At 43.9% G+C, this 22709-nt stretch overlaps 1 protein-coding gene across 1 annotated transcript in view; it reads right to left on the reverse strand.

Annotated features, from left to right (window-relative positions):
- Positions 1–4873: 4873 nt before the first annotated feature.
- Positions 4874–22709, reverse strand: part of LOC120932770 — a 29448-nt gene continuing 11612 nt past the window's right edge. The window contains exons 2-4 of the mRNA XM_040345440.1: positions 8773–8884; positions 7046–7151; positions 4874–5477 (exon numbers count right to left, since the gene is read on the reverse strand). Of these exons, the coding sequence (XP_040201374.1) occupies positions 5146–5477; positions 7046–7142 (429 nt within the window). The 5' untranslated portion in view covers positions 7143–7151; positions 8773–8884 and the 3' untranslated portion in view covers positions 4874–5145. The remainder of the gene's footprint in view (positions 5478–7045; positions 7152–8772; positions 8885–22709) is intronic.

The following is a 22709-nucleotide window of genomic DNA, read 5'->3' on the forward strand; positions in this document are numbered from 1 at the left end:
GACTGAATAATAAGTTTAAAAGGGCATCAGTGTTTCAGTTTCTTAAGCAATACAAACCACATATCGCCTTTCTTCAGGAGACACACCTGGATGGTAGTAGGGTTCTGGGTTCCATGCTACTTTTTCCACATTTGCAAGGGGGGTGTCCATCCTAATTAACAAGGCTCTGCCATGCACTATACACCAGGGGCCAGATTCACAGAAGAGATACGACGCCGTATCTCCTGATATGCCGGCGTATCTCTGTGATCCGCCCGTCCTAACTATGCAGCTGATTCATAGAATAGCCCTAAGATCCGACAGGTGTAATTGACTTACACCGTCGGATCTTAGGATGCAATTCTAGGCCGGCCGCTAGGTGGCGATTCCATTGCGGTAGGCGTAGAATATGCAAATGACTAGTTACGGCGATCCACGAAGATCCGCGCGTTCGTCGCAATCTCGTACGTCGTCGCTAGCCTTTTTTTCCCGTCGCAAAGTTACACCTGCTTTAACATGGCTTATCTTTAGATCAGCCATGTTAAAGTATGGCCGTCGTTCCCGCGTCGAATTTCGATTTTTTTTTTTGCGTAAGACGTCCGGGAATACGAAACGCCGTAACGCACGTCGCCGTTCAAAAAACCGTTGGGGCGCCGTAATTTTGCGCAAAGCACGTCGGGGAATTTTAACACGGAGCATGCGCAGAACATTCGGCGCGGGAACGCGCCTAATTTAACCAGTTGAGATCCGCGCTATAGACAAAAAACGTCCACAGCGCGGCTCTCAAGTGCCGAGTGGACGTCTTTAGACGTCCTTTTATGTGCATTACTTGCGCGCGCCACTGGGGGGCGCGCAGCGGGTAAACACTGTCCCGGCGCATCGCGCAGCGGGTAAACACTGTCCCGGCGCATCGCCGAAGAGCCGATGCATGTACCTGGCGGCCGCGATGTCCGCCGGGTACACGCGATCGTCGGTAACACAGCAGGGACATGGCGCTCTGTGTGCTGTCAGAGGAGAGGAGACCGATCTGTGTCCCTTGTACATAGGGACACAGCATCGGTCACCTCCCCCAGTCACCCCCCTCCACCCACACAGTTAGAACACACCCAGGATACACATTTAACCCCTTCCTCACCCCCTAGTGTTAACCCCTTCCCTGCCAGTCACATTTATACAGTAATTAGTGCATTTTTATAGCACTGATCGCTGTATAAATGTGAATGGTCTCAAATTTGTGTCAAAAGTGTCCGCCGCAATATCGCAGTCTCAATAAAAATCGCATATCGCCGCCATTATTAGTAAAAAAAAAAAATAATAAAAAAAATCATAATTCTGTTCCCCATTTTGTAGGCGCTATAACTTTTGCGCAAAGCAGTCGCTTATTGCGATTTTTTTTTTTTTACAAAAATACGTCGAAAAATACGTATCGGCCTTAACTGAGAAAAAAAATTGTTTTTTAAAAAAAAAATTGGGATATTTATTATAGCAACAAGTAAAAAATATATATATTTTTTTTAAATTGTCGCTCTTTTTTTTGTTTACAGCGCAAAAAAATAAAACCGCAGAGGTGATCAAATACCACCAAAATAAAGCTCTATTTGTGGGGGAAAAAGGACGTCAATTAATGTCAGTTAAAGCGACGCAGTGCCGGAAGCTGAAATTTCGCCTGGGCACGAAGGGGGTTTATGTGCCCAGTAAGCAAGTGGTTAAATGGTGCCCGCCCCATTTGAATTAGGCGGGCTTGCGCCGAGCGCTTTTACGTTACACCGCCGCAAGTTTACAGGTAAGAGTTTTGTGAATCAGGCACTTACGCTGTAAACCTGTGGTGGTGTAATGTAAATGGGATACGTTACGCCGCCACAGAGTAACATAAATGTCTCTGAATCTGGCCCCAGGTGTTCTCGGATCAGGGAGGGCGGTATGTGGCGGTTCTGCTTGACATTTTTCAATATAAGATGTTGTTGGTGAATGTGTACTTACCTCCTCCTGTTAATATGCAAGTGTTGTATGACTTGTTTGCTCTGTTGGCCCCCTTTGCTCATCTCCTTCTTGTATTGATGGGTGATTTTAACGCTATTCTGGACGCATTGGATTCATCCTATCCGGGGGAGGCAGGGGTCGGCTGATCTTCTCTCCTGGATCTCGGTCACAGGGCTGACTGAGTTGTGGCGAGCTGGAGAGGATGGGATTTGGTTAGGTTTTCAGGCAGTGGATTACCTTGCTGTATAGCACTCCCAGGGTGGCGATTAGGCTGGGCCAGTCTATCTCTCCCTTCTTCTCGGTGGGTTGGGGTACTAGACAGGGGTGCCCTTTGTCCCCCTTTCTTTTCGCACTTATGATTGAACCCCTAGCTGTGGCGCTTAGAGAGTCTGGTGATGTCAAGGCTATTAAAGTGGGCACTATTCAGGAATGTCTGGCATTATATGCTGATGACATGCTTTTGTTTCTTGAGGACCCTGGACCCTCGCTTTGGACGGCCCTGAAGATTCTAAATGATTTTACTACCTTTTCTGGCCTGAGGGTGAATTGGGGCAAGTCCTCTGTTTTACCCTTGGATGCTGGGGCCAGGGGGGGGGGGGCGGATCCAAATATGCCCTTGCAGTGGGTCTCTTCCATCACCTATTTGGGAGTCAAGGTTATGGCCGATAGCGCTGATTATATGGCTCTTAACCTGGTGCCCCTATTGGCATTCTTAAGGCAAAAGGCACAGGCTTGGCAGAAGCTACCGCTGTCCCTCATAGGAAGAATAAATTTACTAAAGATGAAAATTCTTTCAGTCATTTTATACTTCTTGCGGCATGCTCCAGTGAGGGTTCCCAAATCCTTTTTCAAACAGCTAGATGGCATAACTAGTTCCTTTTTGTGGGCCCCCAAATTACCACGCATAGGACTTAAGGTGTTGCAGGAGCCCTGGGGACATGGGGGCTGGCTTTGCCTGACTGGAGGAAGTATTACCTTGCTGGGCAGCTTGTGTTTGTACACAGGTGGTTGACCTCCGATTCTGGGGATTCTGCCACGGTGGTGGAGGCGGACCACCTGGGGTCATATGAGACCCTTCGTTTGGCCATCTACAGGGGGACGGGGTCTGGCCTGCCGCCGACGTTGTCCATGCGGGCGACTGTTAGGGCTTGGGAGGAGGCGGTGGGGCTGGCTTGCCCCAGTTACTTGGGTTTCTCGCCACAGACTCCGCTGTGGGGGAACCCCAAGTTGCTGCACTTTCATTCCTTTCGGATACGATGGTGTGGGTGGCTAGGGGCATCAAACTTCTTAAGGACATAACCACAGATAGGGTACTACTCACTTTTGACCAGCTCAAGGCCAGACATGATCTTCCCAATTCCTATTTTTTCAAGTTTATACAGCTCCGTCACGACTTCCAAGCACAGTTCCAGGAGAGGGCGGTTGAGTCCATACCGTCGGCTCTGGAGGATTTGCTCATGGTGGACGACCTCCCTAAAACCTTATCTGTCACATATAAGGAATTATTTAAAAAGAGCCCGGTGGCGCTAACTAAATGTAGAGAGTGGTGGGAGAGGGAGGTCCCTGGTATAGATGGTGAGGATTGGGATGATATGTGGGATCACCCCTTTCAGCATTTGGTATCCGCTAGAGATAGACTGATACACTTTACATTTTTGCACAGAATCTACTTCACCCCTGCGAGGCTTTCTGTTCTGTACCTGTCTGCCACCTCGGAATGTTGAAGATGCTCCTTTTCGTCGGCTGATGCGAAACACATCTTTTGGGAATGCCCGCAGATAAAGGTATTCTTGGGGGAAGTGGCCTCTTGTATTGAAAACATCTTACAGGTGCCCATTCCTTTATCAGTCCAGGTGTGTCTTTTGGGCCTGGTGGAGGGGGTGGTCCCATTCAGGGCCCTCAGAATGTTGTTGAATATTTTGTTATTTTATGGGAGGAAGGCCATTCTACTTAAATGGAAATCACCTGCTTCCCCAAGTATAGCTTTATGGAAGGGGCTTGTGAATACCATACTACAAGGCGACATACCTTTCCAGGGGGTGTGAGAAAAAGTTTGACAGGGTATGGCGGGCATGGTATAATTCTGATACTACTTTGGGTTAGGATGGCCGGCTGTGTAGCCTGAGATAGTTTTTGACCCTCTGGACCTGACTTGAGGAGCCTGCAAGTATAGGCCTGTTGTGTCCCGGGGGGCACTAATACTTACTGGTTGATCCCCTGATTGAACGGCTCGGTCCACTGGGGTTAAATGTACCTTATTATGTTATTGTTTGGTGACCGCAAATGCCTATTATGGATAGCAGAATTGGGCACCTGTTTATTTTCTTGAAACTTGTTATCTGAGGGTGGTGGTGAACTGAGTTTTGGGTTGTTGGGGGGAGGGGGGTGGGTTGGGGAATGGGTTGCTGATTTTAGTAGGAGCAGTCAGATACCTGTGTTTAGGTAGATTGCCTATGTTGTTGACCATGTTGGTCATGGAGGGGCCTGGTGTGTTACTATGGAACTCTCTCTTTTTTCAATGTTTGTATGTCTTGTTTGAAATATTTCAATAAAAAATGTATTTTCCGAAAAAAAAACATGACTGCTTAAGCACAGACTAGAGATTTTGATCTGGCCATCTTGTTATCAAATTTTAGGAAAATGAGGGTGGAATTGTGTTCGGTACCACTTAATTTTCTTTTTAAAGGTACATTTTTCACAAAGCGAGGTTGGTGTAATCTTTATATAACATCAATTTCAGTCGCAGAAGATGACTTTTACACCAAAGCCCCTTAACTCTGCACCAAGCAAATGTCACACAATGGTGTTCTTCTGCAGGGTGGAAGATACGGTTTTAAACACCATAAAGTGAGTGGATGTCCTTCCATCTCATTTAACAATGGACACACCAAAAAAAAACTCCAGTGTCTTCAAGTCAAACTTCGTCTACTTCAACACAAATGTGCACTGTTTATTTAGAAATAGGGACACTTGCAAAACACTTTTATTAAAAACACAACAAAAACAGATAATTAAAGGCAAAGATATATAACGGTATTACTGAAGACAACACAAACATAGTGCATTAGGATTCTGATTGTGTCCTTCCAACAAGACTGAACTGTACAGAAAATGAGACTCAGAACAGAAATAGGGATATAAAATATCAACAAACATAATAATGAATTCACAAATATAAAATCCCAGCTAGCATTGCTCAGCAGAGGCCAGTCCGCACGCTGGAGTCTGTTTGTCCTTCAGTTTCAGAAGGTAATATAGAAAATGGCCACTGGAGGTTTCGGGAAATCTCTTTGTGGCTAAGCTGCTGTGATCTCGCTTTCCAAAGCGCAGTCCAAAGGGGTTAAAGTTAAACTTGCTCCGAGTAAAGCGCAGCCTGCAAGAGATCTGGCCCTCTGACTGACTCTCGTGTATAAAATAGCAGATGTTGGGGTGATCTGCCCAGTTCTGGCTTTCAGCACTTCTCACCAGAGGATAGGGGTTCCTCTTCACTGGTAATTCGCTCTCTGGATAATCGGAATCTAGATTTGGGAAAAGAGTGCGTAGTTAGAATTTCATTACAAAAGCTTGTATATTTAAAATAAATGGATCAGTCCTCTTAAATTTATAATGACGTTTTAGGCAGATATTTGGGGGCTGGGGCACCACTTGGGGAATACAGAGGTGAGATCTCTCCACCATAGTTCCCGGCTATTTTTCCACCCTCCTTAGAGTGTTTCAGTTTCAGGTATATCTGAGCCCCTTTCTCCGTTGTATCCAAGCCCCTCTCTGCTCTGTACCTGAGCCCCTCTGTTTTTCATATATGAGCCCCTTGCTACTCCCTATATTTGAGCCCCTCTCCCTTCCATTTCTAAGCTCCACACTCCTCTGTATTTGAACCCCTACCCCCTCTGTATCTGAGCCTCTGAGAACTTCTTCCCTCATATCTAAGAACCTCTCCCCTCCACATCTGAGCCCCTCCTCCATCTGAATCTGAGCCCCTCCCTCCTGCATGTTTGATCGCCCTCTCCCCTCAATATCTGAGCCTCCTACCTCAGTTTTGGAGCTCCTGTTCCCTCTAAATCCAAGCCACTTTCATCTGTGCCCATCTGTTTTTTGTATATGAACCTACAGTCTACTCTTTATATCAGTTCTCCTCTCTCCTATTTATCTAAGCCCCTATACCCTCTGTATCCAAACCCCTCTCTATTACATATTTTAGTCTCTCTCTCCTCCATATCCGAGACCCTCTGCTTTCCATATCTAAGAATATCTCCTCTCTATATCTGAGACCCTCTCCCCTCCACATCTAAGACCCTCTTCCCTCTGAATCTGAGCCCCTCTGTCCTCCTTTTGCTTGGTTCCACACCAGTATCTTAGATGGGAGGGAGTCTTAGAATGTCTTGGAGATAACTACACAAACTAAGTCCACCTACAAAACCAACCAAAGGTGTTCCCACCCACCATGGGGTGTTCCAGTTAGAGGTGTATCTTAGTCCCTTTCCCCCTGTATCTGAGCCCCTCTTGCACCCATATCTAAGCCCCTCTTTATTATACTGAGCCCCTTTTCCTTCTTTAATGGATCGCCTCTCCTCTTTGTTTTAGAGTCCCTCTAAATATCATATCTCAGTCTTTCTTTCACCTCATATCCTTCTGGAATAAGAGAAGGGGGTTTGGTGCAAATCATATCTGCAGTCTTTCTTTCTGGATTATATGAGGTATTTAGACAGAGAAATGGAAAAAACACAGTTTAGATATGTCAAAAGAGAGGACTATTTCTAGAAATAAGGCTGGCCATACATTATACAATTTTCATATTCAATTTCCTTTAGTTTTACCTTCAACTATGAAGTGCAAGGACCTGCCTGATTGCATACAAATTAAAGTGTTTAAGTTTGACGTTATATTATATGGTTTTGGTGAATCTAAAAGAAAATTGTACAAGAAAATTGTATAATGTATGGTCAGCCTAACTGTGGCCTTAGAGAAGGGGTGTCTTACCCTTCAGGGTAACACAGTCACATTGCATTAGGGAAGAGCAGACAATATAACTGGTAGAAAGGAGTTATATCTCTTCCAACTGAATTATGATTTTTCTACTGAACCTTACCTGAGAGATCTTCCATGCTTACACTGGCCCGATTCCCTGAGCAGCCATCCCGGTACACTACCAATGTGATCAGTACAAAGACACAGAGTCGGTCCATTTCCCAAACCTGCAAGACACAAACATATTATATCAATATGTTCTGCATATTACCCCAATAATGTTCCATGTAAAATTATTGATAGATAGATAATATTTTTAGGTGAATAAAGAGCATTCAAATGTATAATGTGCACATAATAATTGACTCCTTTAGTAAATATCATCCATTCTTAGTACGAATTCTCTTTCAGGTACATTATATAATTAGTAGTAAATGATTTGCGGACGGTGACAGGCAGCCATGTGCTTTTCAGTATGATCTCACTTCTGTACCTGTCGTGCAGATGCACAGTGGTTGAAGTGGTTGGTTATGGTAATATGTCACTAACTCCTATTATCCTCCAAATTGTTGCAAAGCAATCACAAACCAAGTGTGTAGAAAGTGTCATTTTAGAGGCGCCGAGATACAAAGATTATTTATGAAGGTTGAAGTGACACAGTACCTCTTGTGATCAGATCTATTTAGGATCTGCACGGTGCTAATTGAACAGGACAGCAAGCAGCTCTGATAATTATCAGTTTATTATCCAATCCTTTTCGGACACGGAGGTGTGAAGATACCAAATCTTGTCCCATGTCACTATCTTCTGCTAATTAATACCTATTCTTCTTTACATGCATTAGTGAGTATTCACCCCTCACTGCAGGTATAAGCCAGCTCACATATTATCAATTACATTAGAGCACTAAACGCAATTTTCCCATATATACCTATTCTTCTATACCTTATCATGAGGAATAATTATACCAAATATTCTGCCACTTATATCTCTTGTCTTACTTTACAGCAATTAGATTGTAAGCTTCTGTGGACGAGAAAGAAGGGTCTTCTTAACCCCTATGTATTTGATAATCGTTTATACATTGCCAGTGCTACATTATATTGGAAGCCAGTCCGAAGTAACCAAAATACAAAGATTAATGAATTTTCCTATCAATAATTAATTTGTAATTTTGTTTTTTTAGAATTTGAACAAACTATTTTGAATACCTTGTCTTCATATTCCTTCACAATAATGTAAATATAAAATCGCCATACTATTTAATTTATTATAATAAATTTGCACAAAAAAAAGGCACACAATTATGTAGATGATCAAGTAGCTTTGAACTGTGTAGAAAGTATTTATACCATTTTCATGAGGACTGATTTTTTTTTAAATCAAACAATATTCTAGAGCAGGGTGCTCATTACTTGGCACATCTCTACAGAACACACCGAGAACAATATAGAAAATAGGAGAAGATGTGTATAAAATAACGCTAAATTGCAAACAATTCATAAAATTGAAGGCATTTTTACATGGTTCCTCCAGGCTGAATCCAAACTAATAACATTTAGTGAAAGCTTTAAAAACTTTTCAGAGAATATAGTATATTCCAAAAGTGTACAATATAATATTACATTGTCAACAACTCACAAAAACAATGCATTAGCACATTTTACAAAATCTTTGGAAACACATCTAACAATTTAAATGAATGAAATAATTGATGTAAATAAATCTGATCAAATATTTTATATGTTAAAAGCAATTAAAGCTCCCTGGAAATTGTAGAGTTGAAATGGTGATAGTGATGATATTACGGAATATTGGGGTTAAGAGGGACACTGACTTATCGCTCACCTTGGTGCTGGGAGGCTGCAAACTTGGGGTGCTCCTGTAGTTGGAATACAGCAGTGTAGCTGCGCTCTGTTGCTCTCCTACTGTGACTGCTCCAGTGTGGCTCTCTTTGTGGCTTTGATGAAATGAATACTTTCATGAATCACAGTTTATGAACAATTAAGAACCTCAAACACAGCACAACAATGAGAAGGGGAAGGGGGAGGGAGGAAAGGGGGTGCTCTGCTGACACCTTGTGGATACTTTTCATAGCACAGTTTCTGCTACCCACACTGCATTTTACCACCCAGAGGACCAACACAGGTATAGGAAAAGTTGGGTTATATAAAGCATTCAATAATTATTCAAAAAAATAGAGATAACAATAATAAACAAAATAGATAAAAAATTACAAATTATATTAAATTAACAGAGCTGTATATGATACATATGAGAATGAGGACATTTTCATTTGCACTGCTGAGGTCTCTCACTAATCTTATTGAAAGATACTTTGGTCATCCTCGTTTAGGTTACTTTGTTTAGCTGACAGTAGAACAACAAATGTACTTACATTGATACAAATTGGTTCATAACCTTCGATATTGGTTTGGCTTTGAGTCACTTTCAGTGTTCCATGCTGCCCTGGTCATTAGTTTTAGGGGCTTAGATTTTGGCTCAAGTATGAATCGGCATGGAGCTGTTATATATGGATGTTTTTAAATCAGATTCATAATTGTACTTGCTGGTTTAATCAATTAAGTCTTAGTTCTGTTTTTTGTGATTGAATAGATTTTTGGTTAAGTTACATTTTGGCAAGGTGTTGCTAAACCCATTAATATGAAAATAGTTCATCACAGTGACCACATCTTATAAATCTTCTTTTTACATTAAAATATTACCACTATATACCTTTTTTGGATGATCTGTATACCACGGTTACATGATAAACTGCACAATTTCTCCAGTGCTGAGATATTAGGTAGGAGGAGATTTCCACTATAGCCTGTATATACGCCCACATGTGTGATGTCAATATCATGTGACCTGGCTAGCTCTGAAAACAAGAAAATGTTCTCTCCAGCATAAAAGACACAACTGAGCAAGTGCAGGTCGGCTACCCTGCCTGTGTTAGCTGCCCTTCCCCAGATAGACAGGGGAGGATCTGTGCATACAGGATAAAACAGCCCTTTTACACAATGCAGAGGATTAACTCCTTAAGTTCCACAGTGAGTATAACAAGAATTATATGCTGCATATACAGACTGGTTTTACTGTTGTGGGTTTAGTAACACTTTAAGGTCATGGGTTGGGTCATGTTTAAAGTGAACCTGTGGTCAGGCTTTTGATAATTTAGTATTCTCATTTTCTGAACAAGCAGTAAATGAGTTTTAACCACTTGACCTCCGTGAAGGTCTTACCCCCTTCCTGACCAGAGCATTGTTTGCTATTTGTCACTACGCTACTTTAAATGGTAATTACGCAGTCATGCAATGTTGTACCCAAACCAAATGTCTGACCTTTTTTCACACAAATTTTCTTTTGGGGTATTACTTGCCATTGGGGTTACATTTTTTTGCAATATAAATGAAAAAATACCAAACATTTTGAAAAACAAACAAAACAATATTTTCTACTTTTTGTTATAAAAAATATTCAATAAAATGAAATGTTGTCATAAATTTAGGGCAAAATGTACATGTGTTTGGTTAAAAAATAAATCTCAATAAGCATATATTGATTGGTTTGAGCAAAAGTTTTAGGGCTGGATTTAGATACAATGGTGTATCTATCCGCCCGGCATAACGTATCTCAGATACGTTACGCCGCCGTAATTTAGGGCGCAAGTTCTGTATTCAGAAACAACTTGCACCCTTAGTTACGGTGGCATAACGTATCTGTGTCGGCGTAAGCCCGCCTAATTCAAATGTGGATGATGTGGGCGTGTTTTATGTATATTAACTGTGACCCCGCGTACTTGACGTTTTTTACGAACGGCGCATGCGCCGTTCGTGAAAAAATCCCAGTGCGCATGCTCGAAATTTTGCCGCAAATCGTCATTGCTTTCGACGCAAACGACTTACGCAAACGACGTAAAATTTTCAAAACTCGACGCGGGAACGACAGCCATACTTAATTCAATCTTATTTTATTCAGATAAAAGAAGAAACAGAAAGACAAATAGCGTCTCAAACATTACATTCAGTAAAAGCAAGTACAACAATCGTAAACATTGTATTTGGTATAGTGAAAACATGTCTACATGACGTGGAAAAAGGGAAAAGAACAAGAAAAGAGACAAAAAAAAACAAAAAAAAAAAGGTAGGAGCATGTGTGTGTGGACCACTATATGGCCGTACGATTGAGCAATCTCCCGGAAAATGGCATAAGCAGTAGCTGTATCTACCAGCCTCACAATGGTGAGGGGTTCAGTGTTGTATCACACGTGGTAGATTGGGAGAGAATATACACGAATCTGGAAGTAAAATAAGACCCGTGGGGTCTCACAATGGGTAAATAGCCATAGGTGGGTCGGGGTCACGATACGTTAGCTCTATGAAGTCTTAAGGCAGTAATTAGAGATCAAGAAAAGGACAGGAAGCAGGGGCAGATACAGAGAGGGGGCAAAGAGACAGGGGACAAGAATCAAGAGACAAGGGTCACTCCATCATGGCGTCAGGGTCACATCCTCCATGCCACGCTCGGCCCAAGATAGAAACTCAGAAGAGTATCGGAACATGGACCATGAAGTCCAGATGAGAGAAAACTGCTCACTTTTACCACCTTCCTCCGCCAACAAACGCTCAAGGTCCCTTATGCGGTCCACTTCCACAGTCCAGTCTCCCATGGAAGGCATGGTTGCCGATCTCCAATAACGGGGGATCACCACTCTGGCCGCCGCCAGGAAGTGACGTAGTACGTCATTTTTGATGGATTTGAACGTGCCAGGAAGTATAGATAAGAGGGCCATCTCAGGAGAAGGGTGGATAGAGGTCGACATCAGTGTGCAGTACAGTTCGAAAATCCGCTGCCAGAATCTCTGCACAGGAGGGCATTCCCACCAAATGTGGAGCATGGTTCCCCGGGATTTAAGACACCGCCAGCAGGTATCCGGCACTGCCGAATTGAAATGATGGATAGTTGTCGGGCACCTGTACCATCTCGTTAGCAACTTGAACCCCTTCTCTTGGGTTTTAGTGGCCAGGGATAGTTTGTGAGTCAGGACAAAGCACTTCTTCCAGTCAATAAGGGAGATAGAGTGACGAAGGTCCGTTTCCCAGGCCGCTGTAAACGGTGGGGGGTCAGGGGAGAAGATATTGAGTAACAGGGAGTAGAGCTGAGATACCACATGCGTTGGAGGATCCGCCTGCAGAAGCAGCGCCTCAAACTCTGATGGTTCAGCAAGGATGTCCGGAATGGATGGGAAAGTTCGAATGTAAGAGGTAATCTGTTGCCTCAGAAGCCACTGCGTGGGGTGTCGGGAGGTCGGATCGACGACAGCCATACTTAACATAGGATACGCCTCATATAGCAGGGGTAACTATACGCCGAAAAAAGCCTAACGTAAACGACGTAAAAAAAATGCGCCGGCCGGACGTACGTTTCTGAATCGGCGTATCTAGCTCATTTGCATATTCCTCGCGTAAATATACGGAAGCGCCACCTAGCGGCCAGCGTAGATATGCAGCCGAAGATATGACGGTGTAAGACACTTACGCCGGTCGGATCTTAGGGAAATCTATGCGTAACTGATTCTATGAATCAGGCGCATAGATACGACGGCCCGCACTCAGATACGACGGCGTATCCGGAGATACGCCGTCGTATCTCCTTTCTGAATCTACCCCATAATGTCTACAAACTATGGTATATATACTGGAATTTATGCAGCTTTTACTTTCTGACTTCCTATCACATTTTTTGAGGTGCTAAATTGCCAAGGCAGTACAGCCCCCCAAATAAAAATGTTCATGTAAACAAAAAGTGTCAGAAAAGTCTTGGTCTTCAAGTGGGTGATGTGTGGCATAAGCTTCTAATGTTGGGCATGAAATGCAAACACAGTTCAAACACCCCATAGAATGACCCCTTTTTGGAAAGTAGACAGCCCAAGGAATTTGCTTAAAGGCATGTTGAGTTCATGGAATATTTTACTTTTGTCACACTTTTATTTTTTTTTTTTTTACATAAATTTGTCACTTAAATGATATATTGGGTATATGTGGAATTACCAGATTAGCTGCTTGGATTGCTTTTACATGAAAGCCAACTGCCGGCTGAAAAAAAACCAATAAGATGATGCCTACACCTGCAGGCATCATTCTGGTATAACCACTTATAATTGGATTCAGATACAAGAGTGTATCTGTCGGCGGCGTAGCGTATCTCAGATACGTTACGCCGCCGTAAATTAGGGCGCAAGTTCTGTATTCAGAAAGAACTTGCGCCCTAAGTTACGGCGGCGCAGCGTATGTGGTCCGGCGTAAGCCCGCCTAATTCAAATGTGGATGATGTGGGCGTGTTTTATTAAAATTTTGTGTGACACCACGTATTGCGTCGTTCGTGAAAGAATCCCAGTGCGCATGCGTCGGATAGAATGCCTAAGATACGTCGGCTCAATGCCTGTGACGTGAACGTAACGTACGCACAGCCCTATCCGCGTACGACTTACGCAAACGACGTAAAAAGATAGGCTTGTTCCGACGTCCATACCTTGCATGGGCTGCGCCACCTAGGGAGCAACTTTATCTTTACGCCGGCGTATCTCTTACGTAAACAGCGTAACTAATTGCGACGGGCGCACGTACGTTCATGAATCGGTGTATCTTGCTCATTTGCATATTCAACGCGGAAAACAACAGAAGCGCCACCTAGCGGCCAGCATAAATATGCACCCTAAGATACGACGGCGTAGGAGACTTACGCCGCTTGTATCTTAGCCTAATTTAAGCGTATCTGATTTCCAGAATACGCTTAAATTTACGACGGCGTAGATTCAGAGTTACGAAGGCGTATCTACTAAACGTCTCTGAATCCAGCTATTAAAGTCCAGCGACCTGTACGTTGCTGGTCCCTGTTGGGCGTATATTGTAATGTTCTTTTTTTTCATGCAGCCTGGACTGAAGGAAAAAAGAGAACCTAACAGATTCCTCCATTTCCATCGATTGATGTGGATGAAAATATTTCTGCCAGAAAAAGTGAAATAAAATATGCCAAAGTATAGAGGCGATCTGCCCACTGACCATCCCAGACCCCATGTTACGGCATATATGTTCTTTTTTTAACTGCTGTGGAGAAATCTCTTCCTACAGCGCTACAATCCCTGACATATGTATGGTGAAAGCACACCCTACTGCTGTCAGAATAAACAGATCAGTGCTGAAGCTGAATGGCGTTTCTGCAAAACAAACAATGATTAATAATAAAACACAGTAACAATGCTACATTAACTCAATAAAACAACAACTTATTTTTTTAATTGCAATCTGTGCCAAAAAAAGTAAAATATATTTCTTTATCGTACATCAGGGGACACAGAGCAGCCATAGTAATTACTATGTGGGTTATACGCCACCTATAGGTGAATAAACACTGGCCCACCCAAAAGACAGGAAGTCCCCCTCTATATAACCCCTCCCATACAGAAAGTACCTCAGGTTTTTTTGCCAGTGTCTCCAGGTGTTGGTTACGGTGGTTGAAGTGCTATGCTAAAGAAGAGCCCCGTTGGAGTAATCCTTGGCAGGATGAATGGGCTATTCAGTTGGATCCATTCAAGATGCCAAAATAAGAATGGCCAAAATGGATGGTACCCGAGCCTCGAGGAAGAAAAAGCGAGGTCTCTTGCCTGTAATGCTCCTCTTTTGAGGGCTGGACCCTGGGATCCAGGTCCTTGATCACATACCCAAACCAAAGGTTGTCCTGGCAGGGTGCTATACGGGTCCAAGGGTGTGGACGCCAGTATGCAAGGGGGGGACCCAGTCCTTGAAAGTCTGTCATGACATGGCCCGCCGTGATGGGTGAAAATTGGGTCTGGCTCTGCCCCTCTCCCCCCGAGCTATCGAGATTGCGGGACCATTCGTTCACACAAAGTAGCTCTGTTTGAAGAGCTACCCTAGGATACGTGGCCTGGCGTGGTCGGCGTGCACGTGGAAACTAACGTTCACGTAATACATGGCACAGGCGCAAGGCTTATTGACTATAACGTTTTTACTCTGGGAAGAGTCTGGTGGCTGACGGAGGGACACAGAGCATACAAGGGCATGTAAGCACTGTATGGGTGTTGGATACAGGCATTTTAAAGGCACGTCTACTCAGCATCAGGCTGAGCAGTGATAGCGGCATATTTTCATTGCTGGACTACAGCTCGGCAGTAGATGCATATTGTAAGTATCTCTGCCTTTTTGTAGGACTATGACTTCCCATAAGAAAGGTGCTGAAATACAGCAGGGAGGAGCACAAGGGTGCAACACATAAGCCAGGCCAGGGTCATTCATAGAAGATCAGCAGATGGACAAGGGATGTTCCAGAAACATAAACGTTAGCCAGACCAAGGTCATACACAGGGAGATCAGCAGATGGGGTAAGGAACACAGGTCAGGGTCTGAGGATCCTAGTCACGCTTCCATAGTCCCATCCTCCTGTCATGTACCAGGTGTGACCAGAACTGCGTGGTTAGCTACAGAGGAACACTAAACACATATAAGGTGAATAATAATAATGTTTATTAAAGATAGGTGATAAATAAGTAAATACTAATGCCGCGTACAGACGACCGGACATTGCGACAAGCCGTGTTAGTAGAAGTTTGGTGAGAGCCGATTCGCGCTTTTCAGCCTCGTGCTTTTCAGTCCGTTACAGCGTGACGAATGTGCTATCTCCATTACGAAAGCTAGTTTTACCAGACCGATCGCTTCCATCTCGTAATTCAGAGAATGCGTGGAATTTTGTGCGTCGGAATTGTCCACACATGATCGGAATTTACAAGAACGTTTTTTGTTGTCGGAAAATTTGAGAACCAGCTCTCCAATTTTTTTGTTGGAAATTCTGACAGAAAATGTCCAATGGAGCATACACACGGTCGTAATTTCCGACAACCATCTACCATCGAACATTTGTTGTCGAAAATTCTGAGAGTGTGTACGCAGCAAAGCAGTGCACAACCAACCAAACACAACAAATAGTTATATATTTCTAGATTGTAAGCTCTAACGAGCAGGGCCCTCTGATCCCTCCTGTATTGATTGTATTGTGACTGTACTGTCTTCCCTGATGTAAAGCGCTGCGCAAACTGTTGGCGCTATATAAATCCTGTATAATAATAATAATAATAATAATATACAGCAAAAGGGGAGTACCACAAACATACACATAAGCCAGGCCAGGGTCATACATAGCAGATCAGCAGATGGACAAGGGATGTTCCAGAAACATAAACGTTAGCCAGACCAAGGTCATACACAGGGAGATCAGCAGATAAGGTGTAAGGAACACAGGACAGGGAGAGGATGGATCAGACTGCAGGGCAGGGATGCAAGGTAACAGGTGGGAAAGGATAGGGATCAGGACAGGGAGACAGGGTCAGATACATGGGTAACAGGTTCAGGGCACAGGAACAGGTTCAGAATCAGGATCAGATAACAAGCTAGCAGGTCAGGGCGCAAGGACGATACCAAGGCGATGAGAGTAATCAGCCGGGTATTTATATGAATGTCTGTAATTGGCCTCAAGTAACACCTGAGGGCACACTGTCTGCTCCACATTGCCGGGATAAACCCGCTGGTGGACATTGGCCACCAGCAAGTGAGTCCTCTCACTACCGGTTCTGAGTGTTGAACGACATCCGCTGGTGGACACTGGTACTGCAATCCAAGAGACTGACATCGCCACCAACGGGTTAACCCTTTCCTGACACCTCCCCTGAATAATTAGAAGCAACTGGCCAGTCTGAGCCATTTAGGCTGTCAGGCATACTGGCTACTTCCAAGATTTCAGCCTCTGCATACGTCAGAAGCCCAGGTTGAGGGCGAAACACAGACTATAGGGGGCCCAAAGGCTGCACAATAAGGCTTAATGTGATGTTTTAACAACCTCTCCTGAACGATTTAAATTGACAGATAGTAACCCACGTTTAACCACTTCCCGACCGCCGCATGTAGATATACGTCGGCAGAATGGCACGTACAGGCACATTGGCGTACCCGTACGTCCCTGCCTAGACGTGGGTCCGATCGGGACCCCCCCCCTCGCTACATGCGGCGGTCGGATTCCCGCGGGGAGTGATCCGGGACGACGGCGCGTCTATTCGTTTATAGCCGCTCTGTCGCGATCGCTCCCCGGAGCTGAAGAACGGGGAGAGCCGTATGTAAACACGGCTTCCCCGTGCTTCACTGTGGCGGCTGCATCGATCGAGTGATCCCTTTTATAGGGAGACTCGATCGATGACGTCAGTCCTACAGCCACACCCCCCTACAGTTGTAAACACACACTAGGTGAACCCTAACTCCTACAGCGCCCCCTGTGGTTAACTCCCAAACTGCAACTGTCATTTTCACAATAAACAATGCAATTTAAATGCATTTTTTGCTGTGAAAATGACAATGGTCCCAAAAATGTGTAAAAATTTGCCGAAGTGCCCGCCATAATATCACAGTCACGGAAAAAAAGAGCTTTGCCACGTTTGCGTTTAGAAGCGTTTAAAAAATAAATACTTTTTTTTTTAAATACGGTAGCCAAAAATTAAAAACGCCTGTAAACGAAACGCGGCTAAACGTGAGTTACCTTGTTTAGCCACGTTTATAATCGTTTGGCGCTTGGAATGCCTCTAAACTCAGCGTCTGAACTCATTTTTTTGCTTTCCAAAAAAAAACCTCTAAACTTATTTTTTTTTCCATTTTCATTGAACGCCATTGGGTACTTTTTGCAAAGTGAAGCTTTGTCTCATATACGAAGCTGTGGAGCAAATGCACAGTCTATTTGCCATTAGTATTTGCAGATGATCCCCTGGCTTCAAGACATTATATAATATAACACTAATTTCAGCAGTGTCAGATTGTCTATCGATATGGAGTTCAGGTTCTGAGGCAGCCATCTTGCCGCACCAATAACTTGGGCCTTCGCTATAACAGAATCCGTAATTATTAGTCTTTTCACAAAACAAAAAGTCATCATCTGCTTCCATTCAATAATATGCAGCTGAACCTACGGTGAGATCTCGGGACTGACACGGGATCACTGTGGACTGTAAAAATAATTACACTTTACTTAACCGTCAAATGAAAAATATGCATTTGGAAAGATGCCTGCTAGAGTCCGCATCCCGGGAAATATTCACACTAATTAGGCTGAATCAATTATAGGTAGGCTGGGTGGCACTGGGAGATATTTGGCCTTTTGGCTCGGGTGAAAGCGGAGAAACTGGTGTCCAGGTTCACTAAACTCGCCATTTTATTTTCCAATTCCTAGTGTCTTTATTTATCTGTTTTGAGAAGATAAAGCTTAATTTTACAGCGCAGAATGTTTATAACGTCATTAAATGCTCACAAGGGGGAGAGCTGAAAGGAAAATATCTGACTTGCCATTCTGCACTTAAACAGTCGGAAACGTCAAACAAAAAACAATTTCCCCACAGTAATTTCACGTAAATCTGCGAACTTTGCTCAACGTAAGTGGTGGAAGTTTGAACGTGGGATCGCAAAGTGCCGATGAGACAGAAGCGTTGTGACACAAAGATTCCACCTCCCACAGCATGCGTTCATAGCTGTCAATGAAAACACAGTTTGGCGCAGTTTGTTCTGAGTGATGTTGATAGACCTGAGCCATCATCAGCCAGAAAAACATAAAGATCAATGTATGGCGATTAAAGGAGTTGTAAAGAAAAAACATTTTTTTTTTTGCTGAAATGACTGTTTACAGGGTATAGAGACACAATAGTTAACTGATTCCTTTTCCTATTAAAAATAGATAAAAATCAATCATATATGTACCTGCAGGTTCGTTTTTGCATGTTGTTTCCTGCTTCTGTGATGTACAGAGCCACAGAGCCAATACAGGGCAGTGATGGTTTGGAAAACGAAACTGATTGGTGCTGAGGGGTTTTAGACACACAGTAATCACACCTCCTTGATAAGTGACCACAGAGAGAAAGCTTCCAGTACTGTGGTCATCAGGAAACAGACAACCAGGAAGTGTGGAGATCAGAGAAGAATTACAGCAACTTGAGAGCAAAAATGGACAATGAGGACATGAAAACAGCACTGCATTAAAGCGGTTGTAAACCTTAATTTTTCACTTTTACCTACAGGTAAGCCTATAACAAGGCTTACCTGTAGGTAAAAAGAATATCTCCTAAACCTGTACGGTTTAGGAGATATTCCCCTCGCAATGCGGGCGGCGCATGCGCAGGGGGGATCCACGACGAAAGATCCGGCAGCCGCTGGACCTTGCCGATTTTAAATCTCCCGCGCGCAAGCGCGGGAGTGACGTCATCGCCGCTCCAGCCAATCACAGCGCTGGAGCGGCGCTGCTCCAGCCAATCACAGCGCTGGAGCGGCGATACCCGGAAGACACGCCGGAGCAAGATGACATCTCGCTCGGCGTGAACCAGGTAAGTGTTGTTCACCTCATTTTGAGGTAAGTATTTCATAATCAGCTATTATGCGGTGCATACTAGCTGATTATGCATTTTGCCTTGCAGGTAAAAAATAAATAAATAATTATATATGCGGTTTACAACCGCTTTAAGGTAAAGGAAGCTATTAAGATAACAAAAAAAATTTCCTTTACAAACCCTTTAAGTTGTATGACAAAATTATTTATGATCATAAAAAATTCAGAACATCCAAAGTCTGCCGCCAGTAAATACACATGTCACTGCTATAAAACAACACATATTTATAACATTCGGGGGAACATTCTCTACATGGAATCATTGGTGAGTCACTTATAAAGTTAGTGAGATGGTTCAAAAACAATCACTTACCTGTACTATATTTTAAACACAACTGTGGTTACTGAGAGCTGAATTTCACATCAGAGAATTATGCCGCGTACACACAATAATATTTCGGGTTGTAAAACACAACGTTTTACAGGCTCTAGAAAAAACAACGTTTTTTTCAACTTGATCATTAAAACGGCCTTGCCTACACACGATCATGAAAAAAAAAATGCTATAGCAAAGCGTGGTGATGTACAACACATACGACGGCACTATAAAGGGGAAGTTCCATTCGGAAGGCGCCACCCTTTGGGCTGCTTTAGCTGATTTTGTGTTAATAAAAGACGATTTGCGCTTTTCTGTTACAGCATGATGAATGTGCTTACTCCATTACGAACGGTGGTTTTACCAGAACGAGCGCTCACGTCTCATAACCTGCTTCTGAGCATGCGTGGATTTTTCACGTTGTTAAAGCCCACACACGACCATTTTTTACAACCCGAAAAACGACAACGTTAAAAACGTTGTTAAAAAATAGAGCATGTTGGAATTTTTTTTTGCTCGTTTTTCAGAACCCGAAAAATGCTCTGAAGCCCACACACGATCGTTTTTAATGACATTTTAAAAAACGTCATTTTTTAGAACCCCGAAAAATGATCGTGTGTATGCGGCATAAGATATCAAGAATAGTGGCAAATGTGACTTGATCTGACAAACACAGAAGAATACACCTGGCAAATGCAAGAAATATTGCAACGCATAATCAGCAACCTAAAGTTGTAGTTTAGGTATGGCAATTTTTATGAAGTTACAGTAAGTACCGTATGGACATCTCAAGTCTTCTGCGAGATGCAGGAGACTCCCGTATTTCTGTGGTGGCTCCTGCACACCCGCAAGCTCCTCGCGATCTCCCAGGAATGATCGGTGCGGTGGGAGGGACAGCTGTGAACACGGATCTCCTTTGTATAGATTTTTAGCTGACAGACGCTTCTCCTTTTCTCCCTCCCGCGGCTGTCAGCTAAAAAGCTATACAGGGAGATCGGTGTTCACAGCTGGCCCTCCCACCACACCGAGCATTCCCAGCTCCTACCCGGCCCCCTCCATGTCCTTCTCCCACCCCCTCGTCCCCTGCAGCCGACTCCCCTCCTCCCCTCTCCCGCCAGTTGGGGGGGACTGTCAGGAATTGGACACCGTGAGCGAGATCTGTTCTGTGATAACTATTTAGTTTATTAATGAACAGGAGCCTCTGTCTTTGTTCATTCATCTTTAGTGCTGAGAAAGGGACCTTGGGAATCTGGGAATTTCTAAAGGAAAAAATTCAATTCAAAATTGCTCATGGCTGTAATGTATTGTCAGATCCTGGAAATATACATAAAAAAATCATTGAAAAAAACAATGTGGGTTCCCCACAGTCCATTATCAGGCCCTTCAGGTCTGGTATGGATATTAAGGGGAACTCATGCCAAAATAAAAATGGTGTGGGGGTCCCCCCAAAATTCATACCCTTTGGGTCTTATATAGATTTTAGGTGAAACCTCACGCCAAATTGAAAAAAAATGGGGTGGGGTCCCCCCAAAATCCATACCAGACCCTTATCCGAGCATGCAACCTGGCAGACCGCAGGAAAAGGGGGAGGGGACGATAGAGCACCCCCCTACTGAACCATACCAGGCCACATCCTCTCAACATGGGGAGGGTGCATTGGGGGGACCTTGTCCCCATGTTGACGGAGACAAGGGCCTCATCCCCACAACCCTTGCCCAGTGGTTGTGGGGCTCTGCGGGCGGGGGGGCTTATCAGAATCTGAAAGCCCCCATTACCAAGGGGGTCCCCAGATCCCAGCCCCCATATGTGAATGGGCATTGTACCCATTCACCAAAAAAGTTAAAACGACAGCAGACAGTATTTGACAATTCCTTTATTGAAAAAAAAAGTGTCCCGTGATGTCCATCCATCTATAATCACGGCGCTGAAAGTCTCCAGAAAAAAAAACAGTGACCCCGCTCCCCTCTGACATCACCGGGTGGCCCTGCCCATGGCTATATAACAGGGAGTCACTGTTACTGATAGAAGGCTGCAGTTGGCTGGACGCCTCCCATGGAGGTAGATTTTTTCATTTATTTTTTCTATGGACCTTCGTGATTGAATATGGATAGACATTGTGGGACACTTTTTATTTTTAATAAAGGATTTGTCAAAAACTGTCTGTTGTCGTTTTTACTTTTTTAGTGAATGGGTAGGAGTACAATGTACCCCATACCCATTCACATAGGGAGGGGCTTAATCTAGGGGCCCCTTGTTAAGAGATTCCGATAAGCCCCCCACCTGCAGACCCCCAAAACCACGGGCAAGGGTTGTGGAAATGAAGCAGCTGTCCTCGTTACCATGTTGAGGGCATGTGGCCTGGTACGGTTCAGGAGGGACGGCTCTCTCATCCCCCCTTTTTCCTGCGGTCTGCCAGGTTGCATGCTCGGATAAGAGTCTGGTATGGATTTTGGGGAGACTCCCAAGCCATTTTTTTTATTTTGGCAAGGGATTCCCCTTAAAATCCATATCAGACCTGAAGGGCCTGTATGGATTTTGGGGGGGACCTGCAGCATGGAGAGAATTGTCAGGAAAAGGCTATTCAAAAGTGTTGGGGACTTTCACAAGGTGTGGACTGAGGCTGTAGTCAGTGCATCAAGAGCCACCACACACAGATGGATCCTGGACATGGGCTTCAAATGTCATATTCCTCTTGTCAAGCCATTCCTGAACAACAATCAACATCAGAAGCGTCTTACCTGTGCTAAAGAAAAACACACCTGGCCTGTTGCTCAGTGGTCCAAAGTCCTCTTTTCTGATGAGAGCAAATTTTGCATCTCATTTGGAAACCAAAGACCCAGAGTATGGAGGAAGAATGGAGAGGCACACACTGCAAGATGCTTGAAGTCCAGTGTGAAGTTTCCACAGTCTGTGTTGATTTGGGGAGCCATGTCATCTGCTGGTGTTGGTCCACTGTGCTTCATTAAGTCCAGGGTCACCGCAG

The sequence above is a fragment of the Rana temporaria genome, chromosome 3 (genome assembly GCF_905171775.1).
Source record: "Rana temporaria chromosome 3, aRanTem1.1, whole genome shotgun sequence".
NCBI classification, from domain to species: domain Eukaryota; kingdom Metazoa; phylum Chordata; class Amphibia; order Anura; family Ranidae; genus Rana; species Rana temporaria.